The sequence below is a fragment of the Schistocerca cancellata genome, chromosome 6 (assembly GCF_023864275.1).
Source record: "Schistocerca cancellata isolate TAMUIC-IGC-003103 chromosome 6, iqSchCanc2.1, whole genome shotgun sequence".
Taxonomy (NCBI): Eukaryota; Metazoa; Arthropoda; class Insecta; order Orthoptera; family Acrididae; genus Schistocerca; species Schistocerca cancellata.
The window spans coordinates 41,008,038-41,025,490 of NC_064631.1; the positions used below are offsets into that span (position 1 = coordinate 41,008,038).

A 17,453-nucleotide genomic window follows, 5' to 3' on the forward strand; every position below is an offset into this window, starting at 1 on the left:
CTTTACTAACAGCTCTACATCCCCTGTACTGCCTCTCCTGGGCTAGTAACCATACCAGTTGGACACTACAAACAACTGGAAAACTGTGGCTTGGTCAGATGAGTCTCAGTTTCAGTTTGTAAGAGCTGACTGTATCCTTTGAGTGTGATGCAGACCTCACAAAGCCATGGACCCAAGTTGTCAGTCAGACACTGTGCAAGCTGGTGGTGACTCCACAATGGTGTGGGCTGTGTTTACATGGAATGAACTGGGTCCTCTGACCCAAATAAACTGACCAATGATTAAACAGTTATGTGCAGCTACTTGGAGACCACTTGCAGCCATTCATCGATGTCATATTCTCAAACAACGATGGAACTTTTATGGTTGAGTACAATTGTTCGTGATTGATTGAAGAATATTTTGGACAATTCGATTGAATGGTGTGGCCACCCAGAATACCTGACACGAACGCCATCAAACATTTATGGGATGTAATCGAGACATCAGTTCATGCATAAAATACTGCAATGGAAACACTTTCACAATCATGCACAGCTACACAGAGGCAGCATGGCTAAATAATTACGCAGGGGACTTCTGACTTGTTGAATCCATGTGATGTCCAGTTGCTGCACTATGCCAGGTAAAAGGAGGTCTGACACAATATTGAGAGGTATCCAATGACTTTTGTCACCTCCAAACATATCAAAATGAAGTTACAAATTTTATACAAGGAAACAACTTAGTTCTTCTGGTTAAATTTGAGAGTACACTACTAACACATCAGCCATTTCATCATTCATAATATGAAATATGATAAATAGTGTCTGTAAACTACATACAAACAGATTTACTATGATTAGCTTAAATAGCTTCCCTACGTGGATCTTATACAGAATTCATAGTCCACAACAATTTTTTTTTTTTTTTTTTTTTTGCAGCTAGGGACTTAGATAAGTGTTCATATCATAGGCACTGACTTATGAGCTTAAACTTAGCTCCTACCTCTTCCTTGCAAACTCCATAATGATTCTACCACAATATTGTGGGTATACCATCTGTGGGATATAGTAAAAAATTGGAAAGTGAATCACCATAGCACAAAAATCTCAACGAGATGGCAGCACTTTCTGTTTAGAAGTCTAAGTCCTGCATTGTCCATATGTGGAAATGTTCAAAGCAATGTACAGTCCGCCAAATAGCATGAAATTTTTTCTTGGTAACTTCAAATTTACATTGCAGTTTTTCATCTCACAGTCATGTTATTCCCTGTCCAGTAAAATCATGAACAATTGAGAACCACATGAATGCACTCAGATTGGTAAATTTAACTAAAACAATAACATATACCAGTTTAAGTGACTTTTTTAATCACATGAAGCCAAAATAATTTTGTCATTTCTTTTAGCCTAAGTGAAAAATACATCAATTGAGAGCACTATGTTGTAAAAATAATAAGTTTTACATCAAAGATTTTGGTCAGTATTTTTTAAGTGTATTTCACTGTTCAGTGAAACTACAGGCATTACAGTGCTGCGAGTATAGGTTTGTATCTGCTGAATATGGTTGCAAGATTTTAAAAGGAAAAATAACTAATACTTAGCATTTTTAAGCGAATATGCCTTTAGGTAGGAAATATGATTTCTTTATAACTTAGAGAGAAACAGAACCACAATTTTTTTTTATTTATTTATTTATTTTTATGTACACATCTCTTCCTGATCTCCCGAAACACCAATCACATCCCCCACATGTGAAGCACTGTGATCAATTTCATCTGCAGCACTGTTCAATGTTCTCTTAGATCTTCTTGATTTCACTTCTGTCCATTCACTTTCCTCAGCATCCATAGTTTCTGGTAGAGGTTGCAGGTTTCGCATCTGTTGAAAGAAAATCATACATAATAAAAAGATAAAATTGCATAGTACTTCACGATAGGTTACCAAATTCTGACAACCAGCACCCTCCTGCCTGGATAATAAGTGCTGACAAAGATAAAAATGTATCTATAGCTACACTTCTGAAAGATATGCAAAATTTCCAACTAAAGGCAGCATAATCTCTTCCTTGCACTCAAAAATGTGTTCCAATCAAAATCATCTTCTGATGTGGGAAAATAAGGATAACAGTGGCTGGAAAATGTGGTGAACGTTCTGCAAAGAAAATAATTCCCACAAAACATTACCGCTAACCTACCTAACAGATGACCTCTACTTAGCCTTTCTTGCTGCATTATTACTAAATTTCGCCTGATTTCTGAAACCAAACCTCATTCGCAGTTACAAACGCGTAAACAAAATCAATAGGACTCTATTTAAAACTGCTAAGAAATTCATTTGTAAAAATTCTGGAAAAAAAAAGAAAGATTGCTACTCGCCATATAGCAGAGATGTTGAGTTGCAGATATGCACAACAAGAAAAACTTTTGGCCAAAAGGCCTTCTTCCAAATTACACGCGCGCACACAGGACCACTGTCTCTGGCTGCCAAGGCCAGACACCTGGCCTCAGCAGGCAGACCCGTTTGACAGTTGCCTGTCAACAACTCTCTCCACTATCTCGTGAGTAGCACTATCTCGTGAGTAGCACTGTATTCTTTTCAAAACACTTATTATTCCACCCTGTATTTTCCACTGTTTGTATGAAATTCATTTCATTTTTTGCCAGCATTCAAATAATTAGCCCCTTTACTGAACAAACCATTCTTATAATTAATTTTTCACATAAGATGTACAGCACTCTTTCTTCTAAAATGCTTATGGTGTTAGTTATTTTGTGCAAATTTATTTGGTAATCATCCAATATTACATTGTGCACATCAAAATTTCATCTGTGGTAGCAATGTTGGGGTATCCACATGTATTAACTTCACAAGGAGTAGGGTATATTTGTAACTCATCACTCATTCATTAAACCATTGCAATAATGGAGCAATTTATTATAAACTTACTTTTCTTCATTGCTTTAGTACAGTTAATTATTTTAATTCTTTCTTCTGTTCCAATAATATCATTATACAATGTAACCACATCACTGTGTGCCCACCATCCTCTGGTAGGAATCGAAGGTACCACAATAGATGTGGACTACATGACACAATTGCAGACAACTTGCTTCCATTCATGTTTGATGTCTTCCCAAATGTGATGCCATCTTCTAGAAGGGTAACTGCCCATATCACAAGGCTACAAACAAACATGCTAAATTGACTTGAGGAGCATGACGGTTAACTCACATTGGTCCCTTGGCTGACAAATTCAGACTGACTGCTCACATTCAAGAAAAAGCCTGTCAAACATAGACAGCAGCGGAAATTTTGAAGCTTTGTCATACCAATTGCACTTCTTTAGTTGGCCCGTCACCATGGATGAGTGTTGGGTGTAGTACAATGAACCCAAGATAAAGGAACACAGCAACTGGCGGAAATATGGGAGATTGGGTCGACAGAAGCGTCCGATCCCAAGCGTCGGCTTTGACCCGTGACGTCATGACGGCGCGGAGTTTGGTTTGTGAGTGTGGCGTGTTTGTATATGACGTCGTGTTGTGGTTTGTTGTGGTTTCTGGTCGTATGTTCAGGATTTTCGTTTGTGTGGTGTAATGGGCTCAGTTTGCTTTTGCTTATTATCCAGAATTGTTCGAGTGTCGGCTGTGTTTGCACTGGAATTCGTTTCAGTGAGTTAATGATTTTGTGTTAAGGTTAATTTAGTGTTGTTCGCTGTACATCGTGTGGTAATTTTAGTAAAATTAATAGATTGTTGTTTTTGTTCAGGAATGGATACGACGGATAAAATTAACAGTGCACAGGTCAAGGGAAGTGTTCGATACCAATGTGTGGCTGTGTATGTTGATATTGGTATCGGGAGATGTTTTTGAGCTATATAGGCCAAGGGAAGTGTTGGATACTAATTTATGGGATCGGGAGCTGCTGTTGAGCTATATAGGTCAAGGGAAGTGTCCGATTCCAGATGATATTGTGTTTGGGGAGTTTTGTGAAGTCGGTTTTTTCGTCTTTGTGTGTGGTTTTGTATGGGGGTGGGTGTCTAAATTTGTTTATGTTTAGTTTGCCCCCACCCCAAAACACCCCATTATCCACCCTTATCCCGTTAGTGTCACTAGGCTTTTTGTGGAAAGTGTGTGTGTTTGTTTTTCAATGTATTTTCGTCCTTATAACGTGTACGTACCAACTTTATGTGCGCCATATTGGAATCTTGGTTTATGGTCGTTTCCGCCATATTTGTGAAGTCATGGGTCAAAGCAGACGGGTGGGATCGGACGCTTCCGTGTTTCCAGGAGATTTACCACCAGCAAGTAGCGAAGTTTTTGGGATTGCCACAGTGTAGTGCTAACAGATTATGCTCGTAGTGGGCAAAGCATCACAAGACCATATTTTACTGAAATCTCCTGCCAAGGTTACATGGGTTGTTGAGTGTAATGGGTAGCATGCACGGGACAGTCATACACATTGTTTCTTTAGGCTATCAAATTTTGTCCCAGCCCAAGTTTTAACGTGGCACCCTGTGACTTCTTCCTCTATCCTTGGATGAAGAAACCATTATGTGGAAGACATTTTGAGACAAACAAGACGATTTTGGAGGTGTAACATTTCCTCAACAGCCAAAATGCAGGCTTCTAGAGTCTAGTTCTCTGCTAAGTCATTCAGTGTTGGGAAAAATGTCACAGTGAAAGCCTATATCAGGGCTAGCGGCAGTGCTTATCTACCGGTCATAGTTTGGCAGTGCAACAGTTTTGCATAGCCAGTGAGTTGATTCTCTGATGTAACCGATGAGAGGCGAGAAGAGACGCAACTCATTTCTAGTGCCAAAATTGAAACCATTGTCTTTGTGCTATTTTTAGTGTATTAGCGAGTTTCGAGAGAAATACTTTGTCATTATGACAGTGAGTGCTACAAAGTCAATTAATTTAAGTGATTTAGTTTTGAATGGTGACATTCTCTGTTGGTGCATGTCTCATGGATTAATTGCAGAGGCACAACAGTGTATCTAATGTGTTGGTGAAATGACTCTTTAAAAGTCAAACGTTTGTGTGGATGAAACGACCAGGATGGGCAGCAAAACCTGCCACTTTCAATAAGTGGATTAATGTTTTTTAATTCAATCATGGGAGAAGCTAGGTGGATCAATGTTCATTAATATAATTGCATGTTTGATAAGTTAATAAACAATGATCCACCTACCTTCTCATATAATTTAATTTTTTAAAAACTGATCTTGATCTTTGTACTGGACAATATTTGTACAGAATCTTTTAGTTGTCCTGTTCTCTCTTTTTCAACAAAGGGAGGAAGGTGTTGTTCCAATCATATTGTGACAGAAGAAGCAAAGTAGCACAGTCACCTAATGTAGTGGTTATCATACTAGATTGTTGCATGGAGTGTCGCAAGTTCAAAACTCACCTGACCTGAAACATTTTAATTTCTATATTCAGGTAGATTACATTCTAGAAGTATCCCCAAATGGCAAGAATCATTGTACTGGAATGTTCTGTAGCTGTATATGTATATATACCGTATGTGTTCTGGCCAGAGGCAGTCCACTCCGCACTCTTGTATGTGCAAGTGCTGAATAATTCTTCGTTACGTGAAGTTAGTGTTTGTCATGCATCTAATTACACCTTCCTCTATGTGACATTATTCTGGTGGAGGCACTGGGTATTGGAACTTGAGATACCGCACATTATCGACAACAGAGTGGCTCCCATCAGGCCATGACAGGGCCACCGTTTACGTGGCAAGAAATCCAAGTTCGAGCCATATTCAACATATCGCTATCTATTGGAGACAGAAGAAGAAGACATCATGAAGACAGCAACTGTGTGCCACCACATGAGACATCCTTCCGGGTGCTCTGGTGATGGCCAAGATCCAAACAAGTGGCTGAAGATATATGTGCGTATAGCCAAATTTAACAAATGGGATGACACTGTGTGTTTGGCTAACGTATTTTTCTACTTGGAGAGCACTGCCATGCAATGGTATGAGAACAATGAGGATAAGTTCACAAGCTGGGAAGTATTTCAGGCGGAACTGCGCAAGTATTTCAGTGATACACAACAACAGAACTGCAAGGCTGAAGATAAATTAAAGCGCAGGGCACAGCGTCCAGGAGAAACTACAGCATCCTACATTCAAGACATCTTGGAGCTGTGTAAAATAGTGGATCCTCGAATGAAGGAGGAAGATAAGGTTACACATATCATGAAGTGTGTTGCTGAGGACATGAATCAGGCTCTCCTCCTGAAGGAGGTTTCAACAGTGACGACTTCATAAAATGGTGCCAGTATATCGAATTACATACAAGAAGTTTGAACAGCTTCCGAACGCCGTATCGATGTCTGTGATGGAGGAAGAAACTGATTTCACAAGTAGTATTTGTCAGATAGTGAGAGAGGAAGTTCAGAAGGCACTTGGGTTGCATGGCGAGCAAAAAACCGAGACGCTTCAAGAGGTCATAAGGGAGGAAGTGGAACAGACATTGAACCCAATCTCTTGTCCTTCATTTCCTTTTAAAATGGTAAAAAAGTCAAGACACAGGTGAAGTTGCATTCCTCAAATGCCGCATGAGGAACCTGTTTGGGCACCAAGGACGACTGATGCCTGGAGGACCCAGGATAACCAACCAGTATGTTTCCACTGTGGACGACTGGGACATGTGCGCTATTGTCGAGAAAGGCGGCGGATATTTGGTGACGCCCATGACAGAAGACAGGAGACCGATCTTAGCTGACACCAACTCCGGGACGACGAAGATGAATGAGAAGATGTGGGTGCAGGACAATGTAGGTCAGCATAGCTGCAAGCTAGCCGCTGGAGACGATGCTCCCCAACACGCTAATCAAGGTCTCCATCGCCGTTTAGAAGCTCCAGCCGATCACCTAGCCACCGCAACCTGGAAAACTAGAGTGACCGACCTTCCTTAGAGGTGAGGCCGTCGAAGAGAAAAATCCTCTGCCTTCGATCACTACAAAAATGATAGGGAACTACGTCCATATCCTCGTGGATGGCCGACCAGCCCAAGCTCTTGTGGACTCTGGAACATCATATTCAGTCATTTCGGAGAAGTACCATCGCCATTTGCAGAAAACCGTATTCGTCGACAAAACATCTCTGCTGAAGGTGGCTAATGGGAAATATGTAAAACCTACAGGAAGATGTGTTATTCGTGTGGGTGTAAGTGGCCATACACAGCCCTTAGAATTCGTCATCTTAGAAGAGTGTAGTCATGATGTGATTCTCAGATGGGACTGTTTGAAAGCTTCTCAAGCAATTATAGATTGTGGTCACTCGAAGATTATGTTAGATGAGATGAGATACTGTGGACAGGAAGATGCACATCTGAGTGTGTGGAGACTATGTGTGCTGGATGAAGTGATCATTCCTGCAGTCAGCACTAGAAAGGTAGCTGTCATGTGTCATGCCATGCATGAACCCATGGATCTTGTATTGGAATGTAAGAAGCACACCACCAAAGAATAACTTGGATAGTTAACTGTCACCTAGAACCGCAGATCCTTCCAAGACACATGTGTATAGCAAACACTGAACCACTAATTGCAGAATAGCTGAGCATCATGGAAACCTCCCACGCAGAGTCTGTGGACGAAATTATCGCTACCACTTCGAGACAAGATCTTCTAGCTCGACTATCACCAGATCTCACTAAGGAACAACAGAAGAAGCTACTTGCCATTTTTCAAGAGTTCTCTGAATGCTTCAATCCATAGGTGAAGAGCAAATTAGACAAATCAACGGTGAAGTGCCAGATTAGCACTGGAGACCCTCAACCAATAAGCTAGAGAGCATACCATGTGTCAGCAAGGGAATGTCTAATAATTCTGCTTCTGCAAAAAGCTCTGATGACTGACCCTGTACTTGGTCTGTATGATGAGAGAGCACTTACAGAACTACACACAGATGCCAGTGGGTATGGGACTGGTGCTGTTCAGGTGCAGATTTCGGATGGAAAAGAGAAGGTTATAGCCTATTCTTGTAGGACACTTACAAAACCCAAGAGAAACTACTCAACTACAGAAAGAGAATGTCTTGCTGTGATCTGGGCCATGTGCAAATTTCGACAGTATCTCTATGAAAGGCCATTCATTCACAGTTGTTACAGACCATCACTCACTTTGTTGGTTGACAGGTTCTAAGGATTCAACAGGACGCCTCGCCGGGTGGGCACTATGTCTTCAAGAGTACGACATTATGTGAGTATACAAAAGTGGAAGAAAACACCAAGATGCTAACTGTCTCTCAAGAAACCCTGTGCAAGACCATCAAGACTTTGATGAAGATAGTGACCATCTCGCTGCACTCCAGGATCTCTCTGCTGAGCAGGAGGAGGACGCCAAGATATCTCAAATTATGCTTGCCTTAAATCAGTCAGAGGATGTTAAAGGACAATTTACGGTAGTTAATGGATTACTTTGCAAGAAAAACTTTGATCCATTTGGAAAGAGGTGGCTACCAGTAATTCCTAAACACACGCACTTAGATGTTCTACAGAAATTCCATGACACACCTGAGGCTAGACATTTAGGATTTATTAAGATATACAATAGGATCTGCAAAAGATTTTTCTGGCCAGGTTTATTTAGGAGTGTTCGTCACTATGTGTTGCACTGTCAAGAGTGCCAGAGGAGAGCGGCAGTTCCTCAGAAACCACCTGGCCGACGCATACCGATTCCAAAACGCCTTTCCAGCTTGTTGGGATTGACCTCCTCGGACGATTTCCAATGTCTGCTACTGGCAATAGATGGATTATTGTTTGCACTGATTATCTGACACGCTATGCCATTATAAAAGCCACGAAAACAGCCAATGCATTTGAGGTAGCCAAATTCATCGTAGAAGACATTGTATTAAAACACAGTGCCCCAAGGTCACTAATTATGGATTGAGGGAAAGTTTTTCCAATTGAATCTTGTGACAGAGATAAACAGTCGGTGAAACATTACTCATCCCATGACAACTGTCTACCATCCACAAACTAATGGGCTTACTGAACACCTTAATAAGACCTTGGCCGACATGCTATCAATGTTCATCAATGTTGAGCAGAGCAATTGGGATGAGGTGCTACCTTTTGTGACATTTGCCTACAACACCGCCAATCAAGACACCACAGGATTTACACCATTTTTTCTTGATGCATGGGCATGAGGTGACTACAATGATGGACACTTTGTTTCCGTTACATCCTCATGACATGGATGACAGCTACATTGGCCAGGTGTTAACCAGAGCTGAGGAAGCTCAGCAGTTAGCTCAACTCCGCACGCTGCAGGCTCAAGAAAACGATCGCCAAAGGTATGACGTGAGCCACTGTTCTGTTGTCTACCAGCCTGGTGACCTCACCTGGATCTTCACTCCCGTTCGGAAGGTTGGTCTCTCTGAGAAGCTCCTAAGGCACTACTTTGGACCTTGTAAAACAGCTGTCTGATGTTACTTTTGAAGTTGAAGATTTCGACCACCGACACAAGATGACGAAAGATCAGAGATACGGTCCAGGTCCTTCGAATGAAGCCCTATAAGGATCCTGCAACCCAGGGTAAATTCGAAGCTCCAGTGACAAGCAACAAGAGGAAAGGTACCGAAGAACGTAGCGGAAACGGAAGTTCTAAGAAGATCACCGCCAAGACGAACCTCAGCCATCGGGAGTCAGAGTATCCAGGACCGATGACTCATTCCCAGACTAGGACGACCTAACTCTGAGACGCTGTTCTCTTAAGGAGGAAGCAATGTCTCACAAGAAGCCAAGTAGCGCAGTCGCTGTAGTGTAGTGGTTGTGATACTAGATTGTTGCATGGAGGGTCGAGAGTTCAAAACTCACCTGAACTGAAACATTTTAATTTCTATTTTCGGCTCAAGTACATGCTAGAAGTACCCACAAATGGCAAGAATCATTGTACTGGAATGTTCTGTAGCTGTATATATACCGTATTTGTTCTGGCCGGATGAAGTTCGCTCCGCACTCATGTATGTGCGCAAGTTCTGAATAAACCTTCGTTACGTGGAGTCAGTGTTTGTCATTCATCTACTTACACCTTCCTATATGTGACAATATAGTTGTGGCAACTTTGTTTTGTGCCTATTTCTGTTGCCCCAATTAGATTAACATTGTTGTGATGTTAGATTAACATTATCTGCACACTGCTGATCACTGTATAGCATAGAATACATAACATCATAATAATTCATTACTATATGCTTGCGAAACGGAATTGCAGAAAATGACCATCTCTGCAAGCCACTGTCACATTACACTTGCAGTTTTTGAAAATGAGACAGAAGAAGTAGTGGAGACCTATACAACTACAATGCTTAATAATACTGAACACTATCCACCCCATTAGGCTATAGCCTTAAGAATTGGGCCTCCTTGTACATATTACTATTTTTACATAAACTAAGGGAAAAGCAACTACTCACTATATTAGACTGATGTGCAGTGCCCAGAAGGGCTTAACAGAAAACAGGACTTACACTAGTTTTCGAGCTCTTGAACTTTTTCTTTTGAAGATATGCATATTCATACACACAACAACAAAGACACCCAAACACACACTTCCACATTTTTAAGTAAACAAAACAAATAATTAAGTTACACGTATACACACATTAAAAATGCAGTAATATCATTTCTTAATTTCATTTGCTGTCTCATTACAACATATATAGATTTGAAAATTCAACACTCTTCAAAAAAAAAATATAATTTAAATTATGATTCAAACAGTGATACTTCATAGAGGCAAGAAACTGAACATTCCCGGGAGATTAAAACTGTGTGCCAGACCTTTCAATTCAAGATTTCTGACTTCTGAATGGCAAATATTTATTACAGTGTCCTGGTCGGGCACATAGTTTTCAGCTACCACAAAGGTTCATATTGGCACAAACTTCAAGTTAGAATGATAGATTCATTTGTATTAATATGTTTTGAACTCTGACAACAATGAAGAAGAACATTGCAAGCAGGTTTACCTTAACAGGAGCGGAAGTGTCTAATTGTTTACACAGCCAAAGTTGACAAGGTGGTAATTTACTCAGCATTTCCTTTATCTTGTCAGTCTCTCCTACTCTGTGATGTTGATAGAACCTCCAGAGTAGAGCACCAACCTCATCAGGTGAGTTATCCTCACACACTGTTTGAAATAATGAATCCATGACTTCTGATAGCACATCAGCCATTTCTTCACAACTGATATCATCTGAAACATACACACTGCATTTTACAGAGAGAGAGAGAGAGAGAGAGAGAGAGAGTGCAATGCCAACTTAGGAGGAAAAAATTATTTCCTTACAATTTTATAACTTTAGATGTAATTGGCAGTCAAAGAGAACAATTAATAAAGAAAAGCTTCACTTCCAGTAAATAAATCCAACCAGTTTAGGAACAACAAGCAAGGAAAATAATAATGAGAATCACCTAAAGTTATTACATAACAATATTTTCTGTAACCAGTGCTGCACAGTTTGTGTGTACTTAACCTTCAAATGGTATGGTGCACATCAGATCTGACCCCAACACTTCAGTTTCCCTCTACACTGCTCTACCATCTTGGTGCAAACAGCCCAGCCACTCAGGAACCCTACTAGCCCGTCGTGTGATGGCAATTGGAGTATCCAACCCAGCCGTACCACTAATTTTACTACAAACCTTTTTTGTAGTTTTGATATGAAAATGGCTTGGAAACAACTGTTACACACACCTAAGGCCATTTTAGTTGAGTTATATCACTGGGAGGATCCTTCGTACCAAGAGGATGGTGACCCAGACCTGGAAGAGTCCATCTCAAGAGTCTCAAAAGGGAAGTCTTAGGAACAGTGATATAGAAGAAGACTTCTTCACTGTGATGATGTGGGTCAGGGCACAAGAGTGAAGAAGGAAACGAAGATAGAAATTTTGGGTTAAGAATGGACGAGCAAACAATCTGGACTGACAAGCCTTTATATACAAAATATTCATGGAAACTCTTAGTCAAATGTGATTAGTCACCAGCCTGGACCTGAAGGGAAGGCACAATGGATTACATTATTTTCAGATTTTATGATTGATAAAATGATAGAAAACAATGTTCATCATAATAATAACAAAACAGAACACCCAAAGCTCAAATATAGTGACCCCATCAATTCATTTTTACATTCAACAAACGTAACTGAGATAAAGGCTTTCATTGGTTTCTTGTTCATGAGTGGTGTCTTGAAAGAGTCTGACTTATGCTGAAATGATATTTTTTCCAAGGTGTATGGAGCACCAATTTTCTCTCACAGAAAAGATTTACATTCCTTCTATAAAATTTGAAATTCGATGATAAAAGTACTAGGGACTCCAGAACGGCTAACAACAAATTTGCTGCATTTCAGGAAATATGGGACCCTTTCATACGTCATTGTTTGCAATCTTAGAATCATCAGTGTATTTGATGATGGATGAAACATTACTCAGTTTCCGTGGTTGATGTCCCTTCAGAATGTTTATACCATCAACACCTGATAAGTATGGTTCTAAAATAATTTCATTGTGTGACACCAGAACGTTCTATTGCATTTCAAACATTACATGTATTGAAAAAGAACAAACAATAAGGATGAGTCATCCATACCAACTCAGTATGTTCTAAGACTTGCTGACTCAGTGACAGGGAGCAATCTAAAGTCAACAACCGATAACTGGTTCACTTCGCATAAGTTGGCAGAGAAACTGACTAAGAGAAAGCTTACATTAGTTGGTTGGTATACTACATAAAAATAAGCAAGATATACCACTATCCAAATTATCAACGGCCCCAACTGGGACTGTAAAGTTTGTCTATCACAAGTAGTTAGTTTCTTCCATCTTTAAAAAGAACAAAAAAGAAGTTATCCTTATGTCAACAATGCACAAAAGTGGAACAATAAGTGATGACTCAACCAAGCCAAATGTTCCTGAATTCTATAATCTAACAAAAGCTGGAGTGGACATGTTGGGCAAACTTTGCAAAGACAAAACTATCAAACGGAAAACTCTAAGACAGCCAAGGAGATACTGCTTCAGAAAGTAATATGAATGAAGATTCATTCCCAGTTTGTGCATGGCCATGTATCTAGAAAACCTCATGTTGGGTTTGACCAAACCCGTGATGTATAAAAACAGGAATTGTGTTTCACTTTGTGTAGGTGCTTTGATGATTATATGTTATGCCTACAAAAAGGATTTCTCTCATGTAATACACTATCAGTAAATTTTATTATTCAATTACATTACATACTGTGTACCTATATCCACAATGAGTGAGGTGGAGCACTGCTTAGCACACTGGACTCGCATCCAGAAGGATGGTGGTTCAAATACGCATCCAGTCATCCTGATTTAGGTTTCCCGTGATTTCCCCAAATCACTTCAGGCAAATGCTGGTTCCTTTGAATGGACAAGGCCAATTTCCTTTCCCATCCTTCTCTAATTCGACACTTGTGCTCCATTCCTAAAGACCTCATTGTTGTCAGGACATTAAACTCTCACCACCTCCTCTCCTATATCCACACACACCTCATCAAAGATATATTGGGTTGGATCCGACCCAACCATTCCGTCTATTTCATCTCCAACCACTGTACCATTTGAGCATTCCAAAATGGCCTCACAAAGCCATCAACAGCTGCTGTAACGTGTTTATTTACACTTTACATAATGCGAGTTTTAGCCATGTGGCCGCCTCCAACTTACAGATACCATTACACCAGGCTGAAGTACAGGTTGTGTAATTAACACCAAGGCACCTCCCTTTAATCTGATGTAATGGTATCTGCCACTTGAAGTGGGTCACCTGACTGAAGCTGGTTATTTGCAAATAAACATTACAGCTCCTAGTGACTTTGTGATTCCACTCCTTAAACTTGCTACATTAACGTCTACAAAATTTCAGAGCTGATTTACAGCAGAATAACCTAATACAGAAGTAGACTGAATGCACTGCTTTATGAATAGAATATACCTCTCAGTAATCACATTTCCTTCCCAATAACAAGGTTTACAAAATCATTCATTCTTCATGTTCAAAAGATTCACCAAGTGAAGCAACAACAGAGCAAATAACATTATGCTACTGCTTCGTGAATTATATCCAACAACTGTTGTGTGTGTAGTTTTGCAATTTAAGGACTAGCTAATTCGACAAGGTGGCTAATTAGGTTTGTTTTCAGTCTTTTTATTTTACCGTTGTTTTCAATTGCTCACTTCAAATTAGAGTGAAGAAAATTTACAGGTGTCTAATTTCTATATGGTTCTGTTTAGATGAGGAGGTAGGGGGCAAAATTCAACTCTTACCAACTCATCAATGGTGTAGGCAGAGTTGGTCACAAGTATAGAATGGTGAGTGAAATTCTGCAAAATAAGACAGTACCCAAGTCTTCATATGAACCTAATAGTCAAAAAGATATTACTCAGAGCAAGAACAGTGGAGGCTGTGTGTCCCACAGAAAGCATACTTTTGATAAGTATATACACAGTCACGGGGCAACTATGACACCAGAATAAACACCAAAATAGATATTAATAAATTATACGATCATCTTTTTTATTATTATGATATTGTACACTTACCGTTGGCAACAAAGGTTTCTATTACATAGTCCACCAAACTTTGTGCGGTTTCACGTGTCCCCATTCCATGCTCAACGGCAAGCTGTAAATAAAAACTTACGTCAAAGTAAAGCTAAATTAAGAAGCATTTAACGTTTCTTAAAGCGTCTTTCAGCCTGACAGCTGCAGTATGTTTCATGTAAGAAGCTAGCTTCACTATCACCCCTGCAATTAACAACAGCAACGGATTTGTAATGGTATAGCAGAATCTTGTCAGTGATTCAAAAAAGTAGACAACAGTTACCTTACCATTGCGTGGTTTTAGTGCAACTAGAAATAACACGGAATTATTTAGAAATAAAGAGAAACTAATTTTTTAACTACCTGCAATGCAGTCCAGTTATTTAACACGCTTGTCACTGCACTCCTAAAGATATCTGACTCCATATCTTCCACACTTCAATCCCCTATTTACAAACATAAACACAGACACACCATCACAACATCCTCGCAGCTGGACTCAGGACTGCATGGAAAATACGGCGTACGGGTAGAAGACTTGAAGATATTCCAACAACGTTTTGTAATGCAAAGATAAACCATTTAAAAAACAAAATACGTACGAAAGTCGCGACTCCACAGGCAACGAAGCATCTGCATTTAGTATTTACAATGGAATTTTGGGAAGTCTTAGTAATTTCTAAATGTCTTCTATTGTATGTTCTATGTCATTCGGCTGAAGAGCAGAGCATATGCTGCTGCCAGTCCGCCCCGATGTGGAATTGAAATACAATAAAGAAAAACAAAAAAAAAAAAGTCTTAATAGTATGTAGTCCATCATCCATAACCACCACACCCCTAGGCAACTAGCCTGTGGACACACCGTACTTGATCACTGTAGTGTCAGTGCATGTCAGCCACAATAGTCAAAAGCCACTTACTGCCGTCAAACAGCGTTTGCAAGGGTAACAGAAACTTTCGGGCCATAGCTTTCAAAAATGCGTCAGCTGAAGTGATTCATGAGGTTGTTATTGTAGCTGTGCTGAGTTTAGACTAAGAGCTTGTTGTTTCTAGGGTCTTACAGACTCATCATATAAGGCACACTGTAAACCTTTGTTTTCTGAGCAAAAAATTATGACAGTAGTAAACGTATATAAACATATATATTATGTCTTAATCTATACGAAAAAGAAGCTACCTGAAGCTAAACGCAGAGAAAATATACATTGCTGCAACACCAGGACGAATAGATGTATTTATACCCCATTCCACAGACTCTCAAAATCACGGAACAGTTATGAACTAATGGGGCACAAATTATTTAATAAACTTCCTCTAGCTATGCAAGATTTACCAGAGCAACCATTCAAACAAGCACTGTATGACTGATTAGCTGCCCACCCATTCTACGACATAAAGGATTTCATCAATTTTAATATTATACTGTAATAACAAACCGATTACTCTTTTGCAACAGGAATTATATTGTGACTTTGTAGGATTTCATCAATTGTAATATTACATTGTAATAACAAACCCATTGTTCTATTGCAACATGAACTATATTGTATTATATATATGATTTTGTCTATTGCCTTAATGGCCTAACAACAATCAAATTATTCTATTAATCGGAAGATTGGTTTGATGTAGTTCTCCACATTGGTATCTCCTGTACAACCCTCGTTCATTCGTGCACGATTACACAGACAAATATCCTACGCCCATTTGTACTTGCTTACTGTATTCAAACCTTGGTCTTGCTCTACATTTATTATCCCCCATACTTCACTCGGCCAAACTGACTGTGATGCATCAATATGTTTCATATCAATTGATACCTTCTTTCAGGCAATGTTGTACAATAGATTCCTTTTTCCCCAATTCAGTTCAGAAAATACTCAAAAGTTATTCGATCTACGCATGTAATCTTTAGCAGTTTATTGAAGTGCCACAATTCAAACCTATTCTCATCTGTTTAAATTGTGTGTCACAGGTGTACACATTCCACTTCTGTATAAGACTGCACGCTAAACAAATACAGCATGGGGCAATGAAAAAAGACTTCCTAACTTTTAAATGTGTAGGTATTCAATGTTAAAAATTTTCTTTTTTTGAGAAATTCTTTTCTTTCAGTTGTCATTCTTCTTTATTTCCTCTGCCAGCAGTTATTTTGCTCTCCAAACAGCTCATCTACAACTATTAGTGTCTCATTTCTTACTTTAATTCCTTCAGCATCACCTTTTTAATTTTTAATTCTTTTATTTATATTTATTTTTGTGTGGAGTCATCAGATGATGACTTCTGCAAAATTCGTATTATGTATGATGTTAATTTGCATTACATATGTGTAACAAGGCTTTATACTGATTGTATTTATCTACAAAGGTTAATACATAATACTTACTTATACTGGCCACACAAACTGCAGCCTATCCTTGGCCTCACTCATTTCAGTCTTGCACACCTTCCTGCCAGCTGCATCTTCATGTCTTAGACCCAGTACCTGCATGTGTTGCACAGTATTATCCTTCCATCTCATTCAAGTTCAAAATGATATATATTTAAATAATCATTTTGCAACATGCTACCAATTTCAATAGTTGTAGTTCTTACAATGATACAATGTTACATATTACAGTAGCTTTAATTCTTAACAGTTATTCTGGTCCAAGTATTCCTTTACTGAGTAGAAACAGTGGTACTGTAGATATTCTCTGACAGATCTTTCAAAAGCACTAATATTTTGTAAGCATTTTATACTATTTGATAGTCTATTATAGAGTTTAATACCCAGATAGCATGTACCTTCCTGATACAAACTAGTACTGGCTGGGGGTACATGCAAGTTATATTTTATTCAAGTATTATAATCATGTATATCTTTGTTT

General features: G+C 39.3%; 1 protein-coding gene across 1 annotated transcript; it reads right to left on the reverse strand.

Annotated features, from left to right (window-relative positions):
• Positions 1 to 961: 961 nt before the first annotated feature.
• Positions 962 to 15,132, reverse strand: LOC126191452 (uncharacterized). The gene is made up of 4 exons (XM_049932332.1): positions 14,947 to 15,132; positions 14,584 to 14,665; positions 10,983 to 11,209; positions 962 to 1,862 (listed from the first exon to the last, which is right to left on the reverse strand). Exons 1-4 carry the CDS (start codon positions 15,007 to 15,009, stop codon positions 1,683 to 1,685), a joined length of 552 nt encoding a protein of 183 aa, XP_049788289.1. The 5' UTR covers positions 15,010 to 15,132; the 3' UTR covers positions 962 to 1,682.
• Positions 15,133 to 17,453: the final 2,321 nt, after the last annotated feature.

Coding starts and splice junctions, on each gene's coding strand:
- LOC126191452 (XM_049932332.1), bottom strand. CDS start 15,009: ATGGAGTCAGATATCTTTAGGAGTGCAGTGACAAGCGTGTTAAATAAC. Junction 11,210..14,583: donor AGAAACCTTTGTTGCCAACG/GTAAGTGTACAA, acceptor TGTATGTTTCAG/ATGATATCAGTTGTGAAGAA. Junction 1,863..10,982: donor ACACTTCCGCTCCTGTTAAG/GTAAACCTGCTT, acceptor TTCTTTCAACAG/ATGCGAAACCTGCAACCTCT.